Source organism: Dendrobium catenatum, unplaced genomic scaffold (assembly GCF_001605985.2).
Source record: "Dendrobium catenatum unplaced genomic scaffold, ASM160598v2 original_scaffold_75961, whole genome shotgun sequence".
Taxonomy (NCBI): domain Eukaryota; kingdom Viridiplantae; phylum Streptophyta; class Magnoliopsida; order Asparagales; family Orchidaceae; genus Dendrobium; species Dendrobium catenatum.
This window is the reverse complement of record NW_021394407.1, coordinates 331,100-354,104: the sequence shown is the minus strand read 5'-3', so window position 1 is coordinate 354,104 and position 23,005 is coordinate 331,100. Positions and strand designations below refer to the sequence as shown.

Genomic DNA, 23,005 nt, shown 5'->3' with positions numbered 1-23,005 from the left:
TGCCCGCTTCAGGAGGAAGCAAAATGAGTCGGTTCTCTGCCGCATCGGGGTTGGTGAAAAGGATTATGTTGTAAAGGCCTCTCCGCCTAGCTATGGGAGCTAAAGGAGAGACACTTAGTTACTGCAATACTCGGAGGGTGCCTCGGAGGAGTGGACGTAGGTCACGGTTTGACCGAACCACTATAAATCCGGTGTGTTCTTTCTTTGTTTCTACTTACGCATTTAATTTCCGCACTTGTTATTTTGTGGTGAATTGTTTTAGTTTTAGTTTTGTGTTTTGATCGTAAAAAGTTTTAAAAAATACCAATTCACCCCCCCCCCCCCCCCCTCTTGGTTAGCCTCAGGACTAGTTCATAAGGGCTAACATCCCTAACGAACTTTCAGTCCTTATTTTAGTAGTGCCCACTGAAGAAAATTTTATTGACTCCATCACCACATCCAAAAATGTAGGGGAACACAACTTGGTTAGGAGGCCTACAAGAGAGAGCAAGGGATGAGTCAAAGCCTATCTTCTTTTGCTTTAAAAAAAGAGGAAGGTTAGGAGGGGTAGAGAAACAATATATATATTATCATCATCGTCAATCACCTTATCTCAACTATTTAAGTTTGGCTTTATGAATCGTTATTATCCATTCATTCCCATCAAGTATCGCATGAAGTTTTAAATCTATTTTTGAGTAAAACTATTATTAAACATCAAAATATTTCATTGGATCCTAAAATGGCACAAGCAAATGTGAAAGAATGGCTAAACACATATGAAGGACCAACTAAAACTCATCAAAGTCTACTAAAGAAGAAGAACTCCAAATAGCCAAAATTGTAATATAAAGTAGTCTACAAATAGAAATGACCTTCTTTATTAGATTTAGACGAGAATTTGAGACTCTTAACAAGACACGATGGAGAAAAAAGGATTCGTGTAGCCAACCCCACATAGTGGGATAAAGGATTGTTGTTGTTATTGTAGTACTAAGGTAGACCACGTCTATCTATTTTATTTTTAAGGTATGTATTAGGTAGATTATATCTATCTTGTAAATCTTGATTACCTAAGTAGTATAAATAGCCCCTATTATAACCAAATAGCATGAATGCAAATATCTAATTTCCTCTCTTTCTTTCCCTATCTTCTATTTTCCTCTTGGGACATCTACTTTAAAGATGCCTCCACTTATTGGCCTTCAAGAAGCCTATCAATGGTGCTCTTGTTGCACTAACCTCATGTCATTGCAAGAGGTTCTTCTCTCAATAGTTCTTTCCTTTCCCACGGGTCCAGCACTCAAGTTCTTCCACCTACTGCCTCTCGTTCACTTCATCCAACCATGTTTCCATCCATACCACAATCCCTCTGAACTTCCCCATCTAAGCCTCCAAGAACTGATCTGGACAGGACTTTCAGTGTCATTACCCAGCCCGGAGGCTCCAATTAATGAGACGGGAACAAACGGTCGGACAATGAATACATTTTCTTTCTATAGCATAAAATTGTTAAAAACTAACATTCCACAAATAACTTAAGAGCTACTAAAACAAATTTTCAAATTGAACGCATACATAAAACCAATTCTTTCTTATCTTCATTTTATCTCCTTTTTCTATAGACGAATTCTTCTCTTTCAGCCATTTATTTCTCATAATATTTATATGAATTTTAAATTTAACAGTGGTTTCCATAATAAACTCAGTGGATAACCACTGTTTATAATAAAGCAGCTAAACATACATAAAATCAATCATGTTTCTTTGACTTTCTTATACAGTTAACATTTAAATAACATTCATATATTGTAGATTCTTATTCTATGCCTTTCAAATAAATTATTTATTTCTATTTCATTTATTACTTTTCCATTTTCATATTCATTTTCCCTTTTTTTAATTAAAAAAATTTTTTAAATTTTATATTTAAAAATTATATTTTTAAACAAAATTGACAGAATTTATTTTATTTTTTTTTTGTAAAAATAATTTATTAGATTTTTTTTTTATTTATTTAAATCCTTTTTTAAATTATTTTTTTATTATCTATCTTTATTACATACATTTTATAATTTATTATTAGGAGTGTCGTCTTAAATTTTGTAACAAATAAAGGTACAATAATATTTCATTTCTTTCCATTTAAATCACGGGTATGTTGCATTCCCCAGTTAGTTCATAAGAGGATGAACTCCATATATTGCATGATGCACATTTCCTTTTTATAATTTTAATGTGTATATTAATATTATTTATTATTTCATTCATTTATCACATGTATACAAATTAGTAAAAGACATTTTCTCATGCATGTATATATATATATATATATATATATATATATATTAATATATATATATATATATATAATATATATATATATATATATATATATGTTGGAAATTTTTATTTTAATCCTGACACAGATTGCATATTTTATAACATCGAGTACGGCATAAGAACTTGACACTATACTACCCCGAAGAGATGGTAAATCAGATTCCTTATGGCAACTCAATAATAAAATTGTTACAAATTATTTAACAGAGCATGTCCCCCACTCAATATTTGGTTGAGTGGGTCTTATTATTCTGAGGTAACAACAATCCCATAGGCAAAGCCCTATGGGGGGGGGGGGCTCTCCCCAGGAATTTTTGCTCGCATCAACTCCATACCTGCAAGCTTGCATCAGCCACCTCATTTCCACCAATTGCCAAGATATGCAAGATCCTTCCAACAGTCCTCCCATTGTTTTTTTACTACAAACTTTAACAACATACAAGGATTCAAGATTTTACGGCAACCTATTTTTTTGCTTACAAATGAACAATATTTTTTACAATTTCCATCAGGTTCTCCTTTTTCTCATTCTTTGCTGATTTTTTTATTCTACCCATTTTTCTCATTTTAATTTAGTACAGGTACCAATTCTTGTATCAAAGAATGTCATCTTTCTAAAATTCAACATGAAGCATATTGATTTGGCAGAAGCTTTACGTTCAATGCAAAGTAATCATGACTTGCAACTTGTCCAAATCCAAAAATCTCTCCAACAACTCGATGTTCAATTCAATTCCATTTGCGCCTCCATCCAACAATTTTAAACCTTTGTGGATTTCGTTGATAAGTGTCTTCACAACTTATGCGCTGCCGGCCATTTTCCCTTCGCAATCAAGATCCTACTTCCTCCGTCGGTATTATTGGATCTACCGACCCCTTTCCTAATTCACAATCGATCCCCATTTCTCCATGTTTTTCTTATATTAAAACTATGAAAATTGAACTTCATCATTTAACGGATCTGAAGTTAAAACATGGATCTTAAAAATACAAGAATACTTCGATTTTCATAATACTCCTAATTTTCATTGTGTTAGAATTGCTTCTTTTCATTTTGAAGGTCCCATTACATGGTATCAATGAATTAGGATAAAAGGTTAATTTCTTTCTTAGTCTGGTTTTATTTTATCTTTACAACACCGAATTGGTCTTTCTTCTTATGAGGATTTATATGAGAATCTTTCAAGATTACCCAACAAACTTTTGCTCCAGATTAACAAACAACTTTTGAAAATCTTGCATTTAAAGTTCTTAATCTATTGGAGTTTATCCTTATTAGTTATTTAATTTCCAGACTTAAGAAAGAATCACGACATGAGCTATTACTTTCTCGTCCTACTTCTCTTTTGGATACAATGGAATTTGCTAGATGTCATGAATAAAAAATTCAAGGCTTCTTTTTTACCCCATCCTCAAATTAGCATAAATCAAATCCTTCTAATCCATCTACCAAGATTACACCTCCTACCTATCTCCCTCCATCCTACCTCAATCCCACTCATTTGGCCTAACATTCTCTCACCATCCATAAACTTTCTAAACTCCCAATTCGCAAACTCTCCTGTTGAATTTAAACATAGACATGAAAAAGGCCTTGGTTTAAATTGTGATGCAAAATTTGGATCCCAACATCGCTGCCCTAATGTATTATACTTATTATTTGGCACTGACGATAGTGAATGTATAGAGTCCCCTCCCTCCTCTCTTGATATTGATGATAACCATGATCTTTCATATGAAATTAGTTTAAATGTCTTAGATAAACAATTTAATCCCCATTCTTTTCGTTTAAATGGCTCTATTAATAATCAAAAGGTTCATTTTTTAATTGATAGTTTTATCCATAATTTTATTCAAGTCAATCTTATCCACCAGCTTGCTTTTACATCTCAACTCATCAGCCAATTTAAAGTTTCAGTAGGGAATAATAATTTACTATTTTCCACGGCTAAATACCCCAATGTCATAATTATTATGCAAGACTACATGTCACCTTAGATTTATTCGTCCTGTCCATCCATGGGGCCGATGTTGTCCTGGGTATGCATTGGCTACAATCCTTAGGACCAATTTTACATAAATATCGTGATTTGACTATGCAATTTAATTATCAAAATCAACCACTTATGGTTTCAAGCGAACTACAATTATCCTCCAATCTCATTTCTTTCAACCAATTGTGAACCCTAATTTCTCAACCACCCCGTTCTTCATTATTCAACCTCATCATCTAAATACTGATCTTGCCCCCTCTACCTTTCAAGCCTTAATAAACTAAATTTTTTTATCTTTACTTCGAAAATTTGCCATTATTTGTTTTATGATATCCTCATATATAATCCTACTCTAGAACTTCATGTTGATCACCTCCTCCTTGTATTTCAATGTTTAACTACAAACAAGCTAGTTCTTAAATTAAATAAATTCCACTTGTCAATTCTCCATCAAATACTACTTACCAAGTCCAACCTCTTTAAAATATATGTACTCCTTTTCGGGTTTAACAAGCTATTATCGTTGCTTTATCCCAAATTATGCATATATTGCATCCCCTTCAACTGATTTACTCAAGAAAAACTCTTTCAAATGGAATGACTCTGCTTCTACTGCCATTAACAACCTCAAGATAGTCATGACCACATCCCCTGCTTTATCTTTACCAGATCTTTCAAATAATTTATTATTAAAAATCGATGCTTCAAACATTGGTATTGGAGCTTTTTTGCTACAAAACAATTATCCTATAACTTTCTTCAGCAAAAAACTGAACACTCAGCTAGCCCAATTTTCTACTTACTTGAAAGAATTGTATGTCCTCACTAAGGCCATTTGCAAATGGCATCAATCCTATTAGGCATTGAGTTCATTATTCGCACATATCATAAAAGTCTTGGAATTCTTCAAACACAAATCATTCAAACACCAAACAAAGATGCAAACTCTTAGACTTTAAATTCTCCATTGAGTATAAACGAAGTAAATAAAATATAATTGCTAAATCATAGTCTCGATTACCTAAAGAGATAGTTCCTTTTCCATGTGCCTTATTTTCACCCTCCACACTCACCAATTTCTCTTTTTCATTAATCAATGATTTAAAGAATGAAGCTCTTACATCTCCTGATATCCTTCGACTCACTTCCCAACTATCAAAAAGTGAACTCTCTCCTTCATATTACCAAATTCGAGACAATATTCTCTATATTTAAGGTTGAATTTATATCAGTAAATCTTCTTTAAAAAATTAGATTCTCACTTGTTGGCCACCAGGGTATTCTCAAAACCATTAAACGAATCTCTACAACTTTTTATTAGCCTGGGCTATATAAAATGTCACTAATTTCGTTAATAATTGTCTTACATGTCAAGAAATTAAAATTTCTACCTTGCCTCACGCCGGTCTATTAACTCCTTTACCCATTCCATTACAAATTTGGGAAGATTTATCTATGGATTTCATTATTGACCTACCTAACTCAAAAGGGTACACCACAATTTTAATGGTAATTGATCATTTGCTCAAATATGCTTATTTTGGCCTATTACAACCTAATTAATCCGTCTCTCGAGTAGCTGAACTTTTCACCAATATCGTAGTTAAATTATATGGCTTCCCTGGAACAATTGTCTCTGACCGCGACAACATTTTCTTAAGTCACTTTTGGTGTCGTATTTTTGCCTTGAGTGGCACCACTCTTCACTATAGCACTACATATCACACACAAACTGAGGTCCACAATCGTTGTTTAGAACAATAACTTCAAGCATTTACATCAAGTACTACTCGATTATGGTCCACGTTTCTTTATTGGATTGAACATTACTATAACATTTCCCTTCATATGGCTATTCAAATGACCTCTTTGCAGGCTCTATATGGTCGATTACCCACATCAATGCCCCCATATCTTTATGGTACTTCTGACATTTATGTTGTAGCGCCTTATTAATAAACTATGACACCCTTTTACAACACCTTCGTTAGAATATGTCGCAAGCTCATAACAGCGTGAAATTAATGATAGATTGTCATTGAAGGGATTTGTAATTCTCAATAAGAGATCTAGTCAGATTAAACAACAACTATTCAAGCAAAATCTTATTGTCTGCAGAACACATTCCAAATTAGCTAAATAATATTTTGGACATTTTCTAATTCAAGAGACCATTAGCCCAGTGGCCTACTTCCTAACCCTTCCTTCTAATGATCAACCACTCTTTGTTCCTTATATCATTTTAGGATCCCACATGATAAAGCTTCGTGGCCAATCTAACTATCAAGTCTTGTTGCAATGGAAATTAAATACACCAAAGGATGTCACATGAGCAAATTTTGTAGCACTCTCTTCATCCTTTGCTTCTCTCAACCTTGAGGACAATATTGTTCTTCATGGCGACTGGAGTGTTAAACATCAATATATTTCATTGGGTCCTAAAATGGTACAAGCAAATTGTGGAGAATGGACTACTAACATGAATGAACAACCAACAATCATCAGAGTCTACTAAAGAAGAAGAAGAATTCCAAAATAGCCGAGATTGGTAACATAAAAAAGTAATCTACAAATATGTAATGAGCTTTACTTTATTTTGTTCTTTTAGTAAGGTAGACCAAGTCTATTGTTACGCCTGGACCGGTCCGGTTCTACACCCGACGGCCCAAGGTCGGGCGGAACCAGGCGGAACGCGCGCAGGAGCGGGGCCCAAACAGCGGCTAAAACGCACGGGGGGAGGGAAATTTTTGAATGAGAGGCTGTTTTAGGAAGTCCATTACTGTCCTTTATGATTAATTTGTATAATTAGGAGTTTTGGGGGGATTGGCGGGGTATCTTGAATTTGAATTGTTTTGAGATCTAGGTTTTGGTGTCTTGGGCTCTTGGCTTCGCCGGAGATCTTTTGGAGAGTTTTTCCTTCCTCTCGAATTGAAGGAAAGCTGTATCTTGCAAGTGCTTTTCGTCCGTCATCGAAATAAAAGTGTTTGCAGTGTTTTTCCTACGTTTTCTCCTACGTTTTCTCTCAGGGATTTGTGCAGTTGGCTGTTTTACTGCTGTGGACAGCAGTTTTTCCTTTGGATCCTCTTGGTTTTGGTGTGAAACACTTGGAAATCCAAGTGTTTCCTATCATCTATCTATTTAATTTTAAGGTACGTATTAGGTAGATTATGTCTATCTTGTAAACTTGATCTACCTAAATAGTAGAAATAGCCCTTGTTGTAAATAAATAGTAATGAGCTTTACTTTATTTTGTTCTTTTAGTAAGGTAGACTAAGTCTATCTATTTAATTTTAAGGTATGTATTAGGTAGATTCTGTCTATTTTGTAAGCTTGGTATAGCTAAATAGTAGAAATAGCCCCTATTGTAATCAAATAGCATGAATGAAAATTACTAGTTTCCTCTCTTTCTTTGCCTCTCTTCTATTTTCCTCTTGGGAGTCTGCACCTACTCTAAAGGTATCTACCTCACTTCTTAGCCTCCAAGAAGCCTATCAAACAATTTGCATTGCTTATAGTCATATTACCTTTGGAGTAATTTTTCCTTCATAATTCTCCCAAATTAATCTCATATGTTCATCTTATAGGTGCATCTTATATGATCCATCATACATGCCCAAATCACCTAAGTTTATTTTTAACTAACTCTCATTAGATGCTACTAACCTCATTTGTATAATACAATCATTTCCATGCTTCATGATTACACTACACATTCTTAGCATTATCATTTTATCACACAAATGATGGGAGGATTAGAAGAGGGCAGTTATGAGGGATGCAAGGATAGAAGAAGAATAATGGTTGGTCAGTCAGCCGCACCTTCCCAATGTTACCCTTTTTTTTGTTCAACACCATTACCCTAATTCATAGGAGGTTGGGTTAGTTCTTGGGGAAGAGAAGGTACATTTCGGAGAAAGAACAAGGAGATCTACATTGCAAATTTCCAAATGGCAAGGGACTTGCTTGCCTCATTTATAGAGTAAAAACAGTCAAAGATGACCCATAATGAAATAATTGATAGAAAATATCTAACTATTGATTACCATAAACATGGTAGGCGCACTTAAGTGGTGGGTTTGAAACATCTAGTAAGTACCTAAATCGTATTACAAACATGAGAAACATATCTACAATTTACCCAAAACACTCTTTAGAGGTCAAAGCCATTGAACATAAGTCCAAGTCTAACAATATAATGAAACTTCGTTACAACTATAATTAACAAACAGTAAATAAGATAGTATGCTAAACATGCCCATTGCCTTTGTGATGTAGGATAAAGAGTCACTAAGACAAACCTTGAAACCTGAAACTGCATCCTGGCGAGCCAGGATGGAGCCAGGGTCATAGAGTGGCCTTGCAAGCCAGCTTTTAAGCAACCTTTTGCCAAATGCCGTCACACAATTATCTAATTGAGCATATAGTGTTCTGTATTAAAAAAAAATCATATTAGCGACTTATTTTACCAAAACAAAAAAGTAATTTCAATTTGTAGTCACCCTGCAGGGTTTCCATTTCTGTTCTCCAGAATCTCAAGGTTCTCAAGAGCAGGAGCATCAAGTATCATATATGGCTTTTGAACTCGTCCGAGAGAGCCCACGCATTGAAGTGCGTCAAATTTAGCACACTTGAGCAGAGTTTCATCCAGAAAAGCTTGCCTTAGATAAAAGAGGCACCCTCCCAAAGCAGAAAGAGCAAAGCTTCCATTTTGCCCTGCACTATCAAGCTCTAATAAAATGCAAGGAAGTCCAGGATAGTCTCCCAGGTTATGTACACCATCAACATCATCCATCATCCCTGATTTTCCAGAATGTTTTGATGGGCTATAAATTTTCTTGATTTCCAAAATTGTTTTTTCAGCATTCCAAAATTCTGAGGAAGGAACCAAATCATTCACTAGAGGATTTCTACTATTGTGCTTGAGAACTCTTTCAGTTGCAGTACTGAGCACCTTAGAAGGCTTTATAATCTCAACAGGCCTCAATTCTGATAATATTGAACATAAGCAGTCCCTCTCGAAATTATCTTCAAACTAATCCATACAAAAATGGAAAACATGAGAACACTAGAATTGACCCAAATCTTTCAATGCATTGAAACAATTATTTTAATGCTTATGCATGCTAGTTCAACCACTTTAAGTTAACATAATAATCACAAACCTGTCCCAACATGAATTTGCTGGTTGAAACATCCACAACACAAATGCCAAGCACTGTGCCTTGCGTATTGTGCTCATCAAATTTTTGGCTTTTTTCAGTGACTGACATCAAGTAAGAAGCATCTGGACGTGTTAACAATTTCTCCCCCTCAACAAGTGTTCCCTTAGTGACAACAGCACAAATTTCTCGCTTAACAACCTTCAGAAAGCAGAAAAACGTCATCAGGATTCAGCTAAATAATATAAAACAAGGCTAGTATCTATCTGATGGACTGGAAAGCGAATTCATAAAAGTGACTAAAAGAAAGCTTATATAGTGCTAAAAGGTTAAATAAACCATTCAGAAAACTTGAAAAATGTCATTTCATGTCTTGGATGCAGTAGACCATGAGGATAGATTTCACACCAACCACATAATAAGCTTTAGCAGTTTCAAAACAAAAAACGAAACTCCAAAACCTAGACACGCATTAAATAAGCATCACAAAAGCTAATTCAAGTAGTGAGAAAAGAACAAGCATGACATGGTCAGGCCAGTGCATACACCATCAAGGACGAGTTCAGAAGAATGTTCTTCTCTGGAAGAATACAGTTTACACTACTTACATACTGTTAAAGTTCAAACTGTAAGCTGTCAAATATGATTTCTCCATATGTTCATCCCTAGAAATAGATTTAGCTACAAATCCTCCTCAACTTCACATTTAATAATAGGTCCCTTTTATCTGCATACAGATTTCACGCAGATCATCCAAAACATAAATATTAACTTGCGGATTTCTTCAACAATTCATATAGACCTATGATTAATATAAGCCAAACAAGTTCCAGATTGCCCAAAGGCAAATAGGAAGCCTAGAGGAACCTAAAGCAAAACATAATTCAAGGCCCTAAAGTTCAAGCTCCAAGGAAACCTATAGTAAAAGAACATGACAATATGGATGGCTTGCATAAAGTCCTAAGTTCAAAAAAAAATCATTTAAAGTCCGAAGAATTTGAAATTATATGTGGAAACCCATGTATACAAGAAAAACTAACCTGGAATCCAAAGCTTTAGTTATGTTAAATCCCAAAATCAAATTTATAAATAACATTTAATCAAGCCTCTGGAAATTCTGACATCCACATCAACTTACCCTATGGGCATGTTTAGGGTAGTTCTCAACTTTGTCTTTCAAACCACTGCCACACCTCAATTTATGGTTGTTTGGCTAACAACATTTGAAGTGCACTTTTAGTCATTCTCCAATAAGAATAGACTCATGGAAGCCCATCTCTCCCTTCAGTTTCCAAGCTTCTCGCCAACTCTTTCAAGCTTTTAGAATGAATAATTTACCAACTTTCCCCTTACAGTTTATGAAATTACATATGGATGCATGCCTATAATCTCATGACATAGCCTTGCTTCCCTTGAACCATCCATATTGCGATTCCCATCATCTCTGATGAGAGAAGAGTTCAACACCAAAGGAAACATAATGAATCTCCAAGGTACTTCTCCAAAGACTTTCATGCAACCCCAATGTAGTGCTCTCTGAGGCTTTCTTTGGAGATTCCGTATTAGAGGTTCGATGTATTTAGTTTTATGTGGCTTTATTCAGCACAAGCTCGGGCCAAAAAGCTCTCGCAACCTATTGTGTCCACTAACATTCCTTCTCGCACTAATTATTTGCATTCCAACTACCTACACTCTTTTAACAAGCCACAAATATTCTTGGTAAAACCTTATAAAAATTTCTTGAAAAGCATAGATCTAATTGTTTATATTTCTTTTGTCTTTTCTTCTAATTTGACATAAGAAATTTAGTTTTTTAATCTTTGAGTTCTTAAAAAAACATGTCTCATTTGGATGTTGTTCAGTATGTAGTTTCGTAAGGACTTGACAATAGTTTATTAAAGCAGTGATTATTGACAAAACTTTGCATCAAACTTTGCAAGACCTATAGTTACACCTAGGGATAGTCCTTTTAGATGTTCAAAGATCAAAGTGGTTTAACCAGCTTTCGGCTTCTCATCAACTCATCCAAAGAGATTCACTTGGTACTGAGAAAAAAAAGTACTTTTCTTTACCTGTTCTCAATATACTCTTCTGTCATATACATAATCCAGACATCCTAGTTTAAATAGGCCCAATCTAATTTTCCTTTCTAAAATTCATTCTTGTTTATGTACTAACTTGATATGTTCTATTTTATTATTGATTATCAAGTTCATGTTGCAATATTTATCGGATGTTGTTAATCAGGAATGTTGTATTTACTCTCATGACATAATATAAGATTGGATCTAAAAATCATATACAAATCATGGGCTACAAATATGACAGGACAATCAACAACTATGAAGCCTACCAACGAAGAACGTACAAACATATTTCACAAGGCATAAATGACAAATGGGTCCACATATATCATAAAGCACTAGTTTATTTCTTTTATTCTATTTTTTGTTTTATTTTAGGAAGACAGATTCTATATTGAACATTTGATCTACCCACTACTCTCTTATTATAATGAAAGACTTACGGAATGACTAAAATTATGGCTTCCCCATTTATAGTCTCTATTCCCTTTCCTTCTTCTCTAAGGATTCTACACCTACTCGTAAGGTGTTTTCCCCTTCTTGATATGGATCAAGAAGCACATCAATAGCACTCTCATTGAGACAGACCTCATGCCATTGCAAGAGGTTTCTTCTCTCAGTTGTTCCTCTTCTTTTCCCACGGTCAAACAATCAAATTATGCATGTCTCATCTTCCTAGGGCCTCAAATTTCCTCCAGCAAACAGCCTCTAAGAAACGTTCTGGAGAGTTCTTTCAGCACCCTGCCTTCAGCCTTCTAGTGGGCTCAAGAAAAACGACGCGTCGACATGAATCCCGCTTTGCAAACATATGATTCTATTCCTCCTAAGTCAGATTGTAGTTAACCACATTTCTCCTGAGGGTAGTGGCAGGGTTTAATTAAATATGGGTTCTTATTTCCCATGAGAGCAAGCACTCATACTTAATTATCCCTCTTAATGCATAAGAGAGAACTCTCAATTAAGGATGAACAATTAGTTGTTTTAGTCACAATTGTGAGGCAAAATGGAGGTAAACCCGATCAAGATCTCATGGTTTCATCATCCCAAATATACCGTAGGTTTCAATCTACCAACACTAACAATCATTGACCATAGTGTCCAAGGAATTTGATTAGCAGCCATGGGTACCTCCTCTTAGAGATCCTAAGTAGATTGATCATTAGAGGTAGATTTTAGTTTTATTGGGGTTATGGGGTTTACATCTATTAGAATGCCTAAAAATTAATTTGATTTGAGATTTATAACTTCATTTAGAAGCTACCCAGAAGTTTTAATTGAAGCGGGTCTTACGGCTTCTTTTAGAAGTAACCCATGTATTTAAATTTAGATTGAGACTTACGACTTTCATTGAAAATAGCCCGGGTGTTTAAATTTGGCTCGGGATTTATGTCTTTCATTTAAAGTAGCCCGTAAAGCGGGTCTTACGGCTTCTATTAGAAGTAGCCCGCCTATGAGTCTTATAATTTAGTCTTATAAGCTAAGATGCCCATAGGTTCATATTTAATTTGAGAGTTTAATATTTCTCATAGGGGTTTCTCTCAAATAACAGGTCTTACAACTTCTTTTGGATTATGCCTGAAGATGGATTTTTCAACCTAATCCTTTAGATTAAGATGTGTTAGACCGGTTCTCTGTGAACCGTCCCAGAACCAGCGGCAGAACCAGCCGCTGGTTTATAGGAGGCGGAGACTTCCGCCTCCTTTAAATGGCATTGCTTAATGTGGGCGGGCCCCACTTCTCCAAAGGTTTTGAATGTTCAAACAGAGTGGGGAAATGGGGTTTTGGGAGGGAAATTAAAATAGGAAATATCTTGTATTAAAGGGGATGAGGGAATTAGGGAGTTTTTCATGTTTTGTTTGATTTCAATTAAGGTTTTCTTGGAGGCTTGGGCTCTAGAACGAATTCTAGAGATTGGGAGAGTGTGATAGATCCTCCTCTCGAATAGAGGATCTTTGTATCTTTGCAAGTTTTCTTTCATCTACTAGTAAAGTACAATTGTTTGGGCAAGTTTTTCTCCATTTTTCTCTCAGTTTTTTCTCTGTTTTGGTCCAGATTTTACTGTTTTCTTGCTGTAAACAGCAGGAGTTATCACGAATTGCTTCAGACTTTGGTTAGGAACTACTTGAAATCAAGTATTTCCTATCAAGATGCCTGATAGTTTTGTTTTGACAGGTCTTACGATTCCCTTAGAAGTTGCATGTTATATTTTGTTTGTTGGTAGATTTGACAGCAGTTGTTTGCTAGCTTGACAATAGACTGTATTTTTCAGTTGCTTAGTTTTCTAGATTGATTTCGGCAACCTCATAGCATCCCCTCCCCTTGCGGGGAGGTAGGGACGACATTTGTCGTTATCTCTTCTTGCCCCAATCAAAGATCAACGGCGCGAGTTCTTTGAATTTTAAGTCATTCTACCCAAATCAAAGATCAACAGCATAGAGCCTTCAGTTTTGATATTTATCTCGCCCAGATCAGATATCAAGGGCATGAGGCATTCAAATCTGAAACCATCTGCCCGGATTAAAATCATGGCGCGTGTCTTGGAATTGGTGAATACCTGTTATTTTTTTAATATATAAATATAAATAATGATAATAATAATAATAATAATAATAATAATTGAATTACATGTCGATTTACTTAATCGTTTATATTCCTGTCCATTAGAGTAATCATCTATGTGGGCAAAGGCTGCAGATTCAATTAACTAAGGACAAGATGATGCATTGTTTTGCTTTAAGATAACAATCATGTATATCTGAGGCAATTCACCTATAGCAAGCAAACAAGGATTTTCGAACTAGTGAGAATCATGCAGAAGGCCAAGTCTGAAGTCCGAGCATGGTGACGAGCGGTGCAGGCGTGCGAACTCGGCGCTCAACGGATTGACGTTGAATCGGGCAGACTACATGCATTGGACGCAGACAGAGTCGCTATACAGGTCCGACTTGTGTGGGTTGTTCGCGCGTAGGAGAGGCGGAGTGCGTGGCTCACGACTCACGTGAGAAAGTTATGAGAGATCTGTCTAGCGAGCAAGGGTGTAAGCCATCGAAACAAAGCCAATGTGCAACAGGTGGGTTCCAACGTTCGTGTGTGTTGAGGTGAGAAACGCAGGATGAAAGCAGGGCATCACGTGGAGGAATCATGAGCGTCGGGCTAGGGCTTAAGTTCAACAATAGAAACAAAGGAAGCATTCTCAGAATGGGCAAAGCAGCGGGAGGCGGTTTCGAAGGAGATCTGAATGGTGACTATCGTGAGGCAGGCAGGCCAATGATTGGAAATTTGCTTACGTGTTTCGAAGTGAAGAGGCTAAGCTTTGTGCCAAATAACTAAAGGCAAAGAACAGAGTTAATTAATTAATACCAACAGGATAGAGCAATTGAAATAAGCATAAGTTTCTCCTCTATTCTGTCTTTTTATTGATTTAATTAACGAACAAATACGTCATTTGAGTGTAACCATATGAAGTGGGGTCGAATCACAAGTTTGAAGAGAAACATCTCTTCATTTATTTCCATTTTTTTTTTTACTTCATTCCATTTTTTTTTTATTAATATTCAGCACTCCTAACAGCCGCCGCAGCATCTCAAGTTCAAGAACCATTCAGCCGCACCTGATCCTGTTTTCAGCCGTTGTTCCAACAGTTACTAGCTGCTGATCCTGTTTCCAGCAGTTAAGAGCTGTTTACAGTAGTTTTGTTCCAGCAGCTATATCCAGCCCTTCTTCTCAGCCCAAGACCTGCAATAGCAGCACCTGTCCACTTCTTCTAGCTTCTGTTTCAGCTCCCAGAAATTCAAGAACAACAGTTTTCCACTTCTTGCTACTGTTTCAGCCACATTAACCACTGGATTGCAACCACTGTTTTCAAGAAACAGCAACCCTTATTTCAACCACAGTTTTCCATCAGTCGGCACTACGACAGCCCAAACAACGGCTATTTCTAGCCCAGCAGGTCCTCCAACAGCAGCAGCAACCTTTTGTCCTTCTACTCCACGGATCAGTTGTTTACCACATTATTGAGTAAGGTCAATTTCCTCAAGCTCATCCTTAGTACGTAGGTTTTCAGAGCCTAGCATAAACCTGTGCATTGGTAGAATTTCCTTTGGGTGGATGGCTAATGATGTAGCTCTGACTTGGTTGTGTAATTGAAACTCCATATGTTAAGAAAAAGGCGTCTCACATACTTGATCTAACTCTTTCCTTGTATAGCCAAATAAATATTTATTCATCTTTTGATAAATAATTTAATTCATTCTTAACCCTTTTTCTCCTAAAAGCTTTACAGGAGTTGCTCTTTATGGGGCCTCAACCCCGACAAACAATGCCCAACCTTTTCTGTTTAAAAATATTCCATCTTCATCCAAAAACTTCTACCTATAGCATTTCCTACAAAAATTTTACAACGAGTTTTACAAGCAATAACAGCCACCTCAAACTCACCCAATGTCTGCTATTTCTTTTATCATGTTCTTTGATCCTCTATAAACAACTAGGAAAAGCCCATTTTCAATAAATGTTAGCCAGTTCTATAATCTAAATAACTAAATCTTACATTAACCCCAAAAAAAAACAACATCGAGTCCTAGGGGAGGGACTGAGCCTCTGCTGGAAAAGCACAAAGTTTGAGATCAACATACCATATCTTAACATAAAATTTAACTTCTTTAGCATGGGCTTATATTGAATCTTAAAACTAATATCAAATAGTGATTAAGGAATTCGGAAATAGAATTAGTATTGCAATCACCATAAAGATTATATAGGACTCAACTATTAGAAAAAATTCCTAGTGCCTAAAACTAACCTTATCTTTGGTGCCCATTTCTTTCCGACGAAGTTCAAGCTGCTCAGGTGTTTCAGTCTGCTCCACAACGAGAACCCGATATCCCTTCAAATCAAGTACATAAAAGTGAAGATATCAACATATTGATAAAAAAAGTAGAAATAAAAATTCAATAGAGATTTTCAAGCATAAAGTCGCACCTTCATGGCCAATTTTTCCAAATTCATTAAGAAGTTCTTTTCAGGGAACCCGCAGTGAGGTTGGTCCCCCTAGGAGTAATTTTAAGAACAAAAAAGAGAAGAGTTAAATGCTGAGAGACAAGCAATTAGAATAAATCTAGCAATTGCTATAGGAAACCAAACCATTAAAAAAAATCAAAAGTGCCACAAATATCCTATAAATTTTTGGAATCAATCTGCGCACTCGCCAAAACCATAACCAGGCTCAAATAAATTAGTGCTTTAGTTAAATTACATGAAATACTCTAGAAACTTCCATTGAACAATGCAATTAGATAAGCTCCTCCCTTCCCTTGAAGCTACTTATGTAGGCTGCCATCCAATACAGACTAAAAGATAATAAGAGATATAGTGCCTTACAATAATACTCACGATATCATTTTCTCAAATAATGGGGTACAAACTTATTCTTCTCAGTTCAGAATACGAGAAAAAAACATCTATCCAAGATTGACCACAACATCATTGTTTTATCAAGTTGTGGCTAGGGTCTCAATTTTCGTAAAGAATGTCTAAGCTAGACAATAGCAATTTTTCTTTCAAGTCTATCGGAACATAACAACTTGTAGAGTAGAAACCATCGGATGCATTCAACCTTGCTCAAAACTCAATTTATAATGGTTTAGAGAAAAGGGTAGATTTACCTCATTTGCCTATGTAAAAGCCTATGTTCGTTTAGCATGAGCAAGTGAGCAACTTACCTTTCTCATTAACATATCCATTATTGTCTATGTTGTTCATTCTTTGTTTGGTTTTACTCCAAATTTCTCATTTCTTTTTTTTTCAACAGGCTACAGTGTCGATTTAGATTTTTTTTTTTTTAAAGAAGGCTACAGCATCGAATTAGAAAATTTTTTGACATCTTTCTATTGTCATTTATTTGGCAAAAAACTTTTTCGACATCTTTCAAATCTTCAAAAAAATTAATAATTACATTGTCAAACTTTGGGGGTGAATTAGATACTTAATTTTATTTTTCTAAAGTCCCTATGTCAGTGGTTTTTATTGCTTTCCTCAAAAGGGTGACTGTTGACTGGTTCTTTAAGCATCATTCAAGGAGGAAGTTAATCATAGGCTGACTAGAGATCCTCAAAAAGAGATCAAAGCATAACTAACTGACCCACAACTATAGCAGATTCATTAGGCGGTTGCCAGAGCTTCATAAGGCCTTTGGCCATGAAAACTATTTAAATTAATATTCATTAACTAATATATTACTTTTTATTTGCTCATAATAAGGATGAATAAAGATTTGGAAGGACTCTTAAGAATGGTATTTTGGCATATAGAAAGAAAGTTAGGTGATTCAAAAGTAAACAAGAAGAATTTGAAGTGAGACATTTAATATAAGACGCTTTGCTTGGTATGTATGTCAATATCCATCAAATGTATTATGTGTAATGGATTCGTGTAACAAAGGTAAATTATAAAATAACCATAGGCAAAAAGAGAGACACCGTTTACCTTCATATACTGAAGATCAAGTTCTCTGGCTCCAATATGTGCATCCATTTCAAATAATTCATAGAACTTTCCCATCTGTTAAAAGTAAGTAAATGTTTATGTTTCCTTCAATTCAAAAAGAATGTTAAATAAATTAAATGTTACTGTCACGGTTGTCCAATTACCTTGAAAAACAAAACTTTGTCCATGTGCTTCGACTTAAACTCCCACCATTGCCTCTATATGGCAAATGTGCCAATAAATAACAAGCAACAGAAAAGCAAAGAAAACATTCACGCACACAAAACCAACTACCTGTCCACCAGACAAACTCTTCAAGAACTCCTGCGGCAGGTAAAGGGTTCTTGGATCATAGTCTTCATCTCCTGGGCGCCTTCCATGTGCATCCTTCCGTTCTCTAATAACAACAAAATATACATCAGATGAAAAAAGCATATACAATTACGCTGAATAATTGCAATTTATCCTAACTAAATCACGTTCTTTGATCAATTAATCAGACCCCACCAGAATCTTATATAATGAGCTCTGATTAAGACTTTGATGATGAAGAATCGAGTGTAATATCTTAGCTCTCCTAGATGCACATAAAAGTAGAGTTGTAATAATACTCCATTGTGATACGCCCTAGGGTTTCACAATTTCGGTTTTGCCCTAATTTCCCCCAAAAGAGAGGAAGTTCTCCACCAAAACCAAAGAGAAATAATCACAAGATTGTTGGGATGAGAAATAAGAACCTTTGCATTAGAAATCCAAGAGAAAACAAGATAAGTTTGTCCACTTCGAGAAGGACAAGATCTCCCACAAGAAAACCCTAGAAAAGAACAAGAAGGAAACTAGAAGAAAAAAACTAGAAAGAGAATACACTTTTCATAATGCCCCCAATAAAACCCTAATGGCCCCCTTCATACAATCCAAAAGTCCCTCACATCCCCAAATTACCCCCACTTAAGTGGGTGGGCCCCTTTTTTGTCCAGCCGGTCCGCCCGCCTCCTATAGACCCGCACGGGTCTAGGATGGACCGGGTGAACCGGTCCATCAATACCGCCCTCTAGAAGATCAACCTTGTCCTCAAGGTTGAAATCTGGAAATTGCGCCTGCATGGCTTCGTATATCTCCCAAATAGCCTCGTGTGTCACTAAGTCCTTCCACTCGATGAGAACCTCCCTTTTGCCTTGATCATTCTTCCTCACTTCCTTCACCTGTAGTGGCTCTAGTAAGAATTAAATATCTTCTTTGAGGCCCTGGGGTATAGTAGGAATGGCCACGGTATGATCCCCTATGCTCTTCTTCAATAGTGATGCATGGAATACAGGATGGATGGAGGAATGAGGAGGCAACTTGAGACGGTAGGCCACCATCCCAACTTTCCTTTCGATCTCGAAAGGCCCGTAGTATCGAGGAGAGAGCTTTTCACTTCTTATGCTAGCTAAAGTCTTCTGTCGGTAAGGTCGTAGCTTCAGGTATACCATCTCTCCCACCTCAAATGTCACATCCTTGCGGTGAGCATCCGCCTTGGTCTTCATGATCTGTTGGGCTCTCAATAGGTGTTCCCTCAATTCTCCCAACACCTTATCCCTCTCCTCCAAGTATTGATCCACTAAATATACCGGGGTCGTCCCCTTCTGATAATTCACCAACGGTGGTGGATCCCTTCCATAAAGAATCCTGAAAGGTGTGAACTGAATTGCGGTATGGTAACAAGTGTTGTACCAGTATTCTGCCCATGGTAGCCATTTGACCCACTGCTTAGGCCTCTCCCCAACGAAGCATCTCAAGTACGTCTCCACGCTCCGGTTCACCACCTCTGACTGTCCGTCTGTCTGTGGGTGGTATGCTGTACTGCGCTTCAAGAATGTACCCTGCATTTTGAAGATCTCCTTCCAAAAAGAGCTCAAGAATACCTTGTCCCTATCTGAGACAATAGAAGTGGGGACCCCATGCAATCTAACCACCTCTCTGATGAAAGTAGATGCTACAGTAGGAGCTGAAAAAGGGTGCCGTAGTGGAATGAAATGGCTATACTTGCTCAACCGGTCAACTACCACCATTATGACCGTATACCCATCAGACTTGGGTAATCCCTCAATGAAATCCATGGTAACTTCCTCCCAAATCTTGTTTGGAAGCACCAAGGGCTGCAGCAACCCACTAGGGGCACAAGCTTGATACTTGTTCCGTTGGCAAATGTCACATTTGCTTACCATGTCTTCGACATCACCTCTTAACCCTTTCCAAAAAAATTCGGCTTTCACCCGCCGATAAGTCTTCTCCACCCCTGAATGTCCACCAACACGGCTATCGTGGTACTCCCGTAGAAGAATGGGAACAAATGCTGAGTCACGGTGTAGTACCAATCTCCCCTTGTATAATAAAAGAGAGTTCTCCAGGTGATACCCTTTGAACCCTCCTTCTCCCTTCTGGATAGCCGCCCGAATTCTCTCTAGCTCCTCTACATGTTGATTTTCCTTCACCAATTCACCCCAGTCTACCAATTGTGGTACAGATAGTGCCATCAGCTGTGAGCACTCCACGCGGGAAAGAGCATCCGCCGCCTTGTTTTGAACCCCTGGCTTATACTGAATCTCAAACTCATACCCCAAGAGTTTGGCTAACCACCTCTGATGTTCTTCTGCCACTAATCTCTGCTCCAGTAAGTACTTCAGACTCCGCTGATCAGTACGAACTACAAATCGTTGTCCCAATAGATAAGGCCGCCATTTTTGAATAGCCAACACAATGGCCATCAGTTCCCGCTCATAAACTGATTTTAGCCTTGCTCTATTTGATAAGATCCGGCTGAAGAAAGCAATCGGCCTATGATTCTGCATGAGTACCGCTCCCAAACCCACTCCTGAAGCGTCAGTCTCAACCACAAACTGTTGGGTGAAATCTGGAAGTGCCAAAACCGGGGCACTAGTCATGGCTTTCTTCAGGGTCTTCATGGCCTCCTCCGCCTTTTCTCCCCACTGAAAATTGTCCTTTTTTAACTGATCAGTCAGAGGACCTGCTATGGAACCATAGCCCTTGATGAACCTCCTGTAGTAGCCCGTAAGTCCCAAAAATCCCCTTAGTCCTTTAAGGGATTTTGGTGTAGGCCAATTCACCATGGCCTCTATCTTGGTGGTGTCAGCTGCCACCCCACTCTCTGAAATGATGTGTCCCAGATACTCCACCTCCTTCTGAGCGAAAGAACACTTCTTTTGGTTGGCATATAGCTGATGCTCTAATAAGGTCGTGAGTACCACCCCAAGATGGGTGATATGGTCCTGCAGAGATTTGCTATACACCAATATATCATCAAAAAAGACTAAAACAAACCTCCTCAAGTAGGGCTGGAAGACCTGATTCATCAGGGCTTGGAAAGTGGAGGGAGCGTTAGTGAGCCCGAACGGCATCACCAGAAACTCATAATGGCCCTCATGTGTTCGGAAGGCCGTCTTCTGAATGTCTTCAGTCCTCATCCTAATCTGGTGATAACCAGACTTCAAGTCCACCTTGGAGAAGATGGTGGCTCCTCCAAGTTCATCCAAAAGTTCATCTACCACAGGAATAGGGAACTTGTCCAACACAGTCTCCTTGTTGAGGGCCCGGTAATTTCTCTACCGCCGCGAATACTCCTGGACGCAACAATGTTATAAGCTAAACAAGTTATCATGAAATTGATTTATTATTGCTTGACATTTTTACTATAATGTCACCTTAATTTTTATATATTATATTAAAAAATTATTATGTCGTGTCCACGCCGCACCCGTGTCCTAAATTTTTTAAAAATTGTCGTGTCCCGTGTCCGTGTCCGTGTCGCCGTGTCCCGTGTCCGTGTCGTGTCCGTGTCGCCTTGTCCTTGTCGGTGCATCATAGATCCTCCTAAGTTTGGCAAACTAGACTCATTGGTATACTCAGGACAACGGAATCATGGGGTCCTCAAAAAAATCTACCTGCACCCCCACCCTTCCTTAAAACCAAATAAAAAATATTCTCATGAATTAAATTCAAACCTATATATTAAATCTAATATCAAAATGAGTCTAAGCAAATTCCTTAATCAAGAGTGCTCTACCATAAGTGAAAGAAGTAATTAACTATCGGAGCTTCAACCTATAGGAAGTATCAAGTATCAACTAAATATCTGAGAAAATAATAGCAAAATATTAGGAGAAACACGCTTAAAAAAAGCTCAATCTATCTCAAGGAGAATTACTTCAAAATTTCTATTGTGCACATTAAGGATGCCTCTTGACTTTCCTAAGTGATAAGTAGTATCTTTCAAGATGCATATTAGTCTTTCAGTATTTTTATAACTTGCTACAAATCATTTTATCCATTTGCAAGGTTTTTCCTAATATGCATGAAACTATTCATTGAACATCAACGGTTAGATTGATAATTATAAAGTTTTTTCTTATGTGAAGAGTAAATATGTAAAATTTAAACCTCAAGATAAAGTGATAGTGTGTATAAATTCAAAAAGGCTTCTTTCATTGAAAGCAGGGTCTAAAATAAAAATTTTGCCATTTAATTTCAAAAACTGGTTGCCAGATTCTTAAATTTTGTCTTTTCATCTCCTCCTAATATATATGCATCGAAGACTCTCCCAAACAACACTATATAGTTTGATCTTGAAGAAATTTTAGATGAAGAGGTATCCAATGTTGATTATGGGCATAAAAGATATCTTGTGCACTTGCTTGACCATCTATTTATGACAAACATAGATTATTCTACAATAACAACATCATCAAGCCTTTATCCCACTTCATGGGATTGGCTAGATGAATAAATTTTCTCCATTGTTTTATAAAGAGTCAAATTCTCGTTTAAATCCAATAAAGAATGATCATTTCTAATATTTTCTAAAAAAATCTTTTTAGGTCTACCTCTACCTTTCTTAACATAAGTCAAATCTAATACATCTACTCTCCTAACCAGGTTATCAAAAGGTGGCCATTTTATGTGACCA

General features: G+C 36.9%; 1 protein-coding gene across 1 annotated transcript in view; it reads right to left on the bottom strand.

The window, feature by feature from the left end:
- LOC110108313 (DNA mismatch repair protein MSH6-like) overlaps positions 1 to 18,492 on the bottom strand; it is a 42,979-nt gene extending 24,487 nt beyond the window's left edge. The window contains exons 1-8 of the mRNA XM_028691829.1: positions 18,337 to 18,492; positions 18,207 to 18,260; positions 18,043 to 18,117; positions 16,540 to 16,608; positions 16,361 to 16,444; positions 9,479 to 9,676; positions 8,816 to 9,348; positions 8,615 to 8,744 (exon numbers count right to left, since the gene is read on the bottom strand). Coding sequence (XP_028547662.1) covers positions 8,615 to 8,744; positions 8,816 to 9,348; positions 9,479 to 9,676; positions 16,361 to 16,444; positions 16,540 to 16,608; positions 18,043 to 18,117; positions 18,207 to 18,260; positions 18,337 to 18,477 — 1,284 coding nt within the window. The 5' untranslated portion in view covers positions 18,478 to 18,492. The remainder of the gene's footprint in view (positions 1 to 8,614; positions 8,745 to 8,815; positions 9,349 to 9,478; positions 9,677 to 16,360; positions 16,445 to 16,539; positions 16,609 to 18,042; positions 18,118 to 18,206; positions 18,261 to 18,336) is intronic.
- Between the last annotated feature and the right edge of the window lie 4,513 nt (positions 18,493 to 23,005).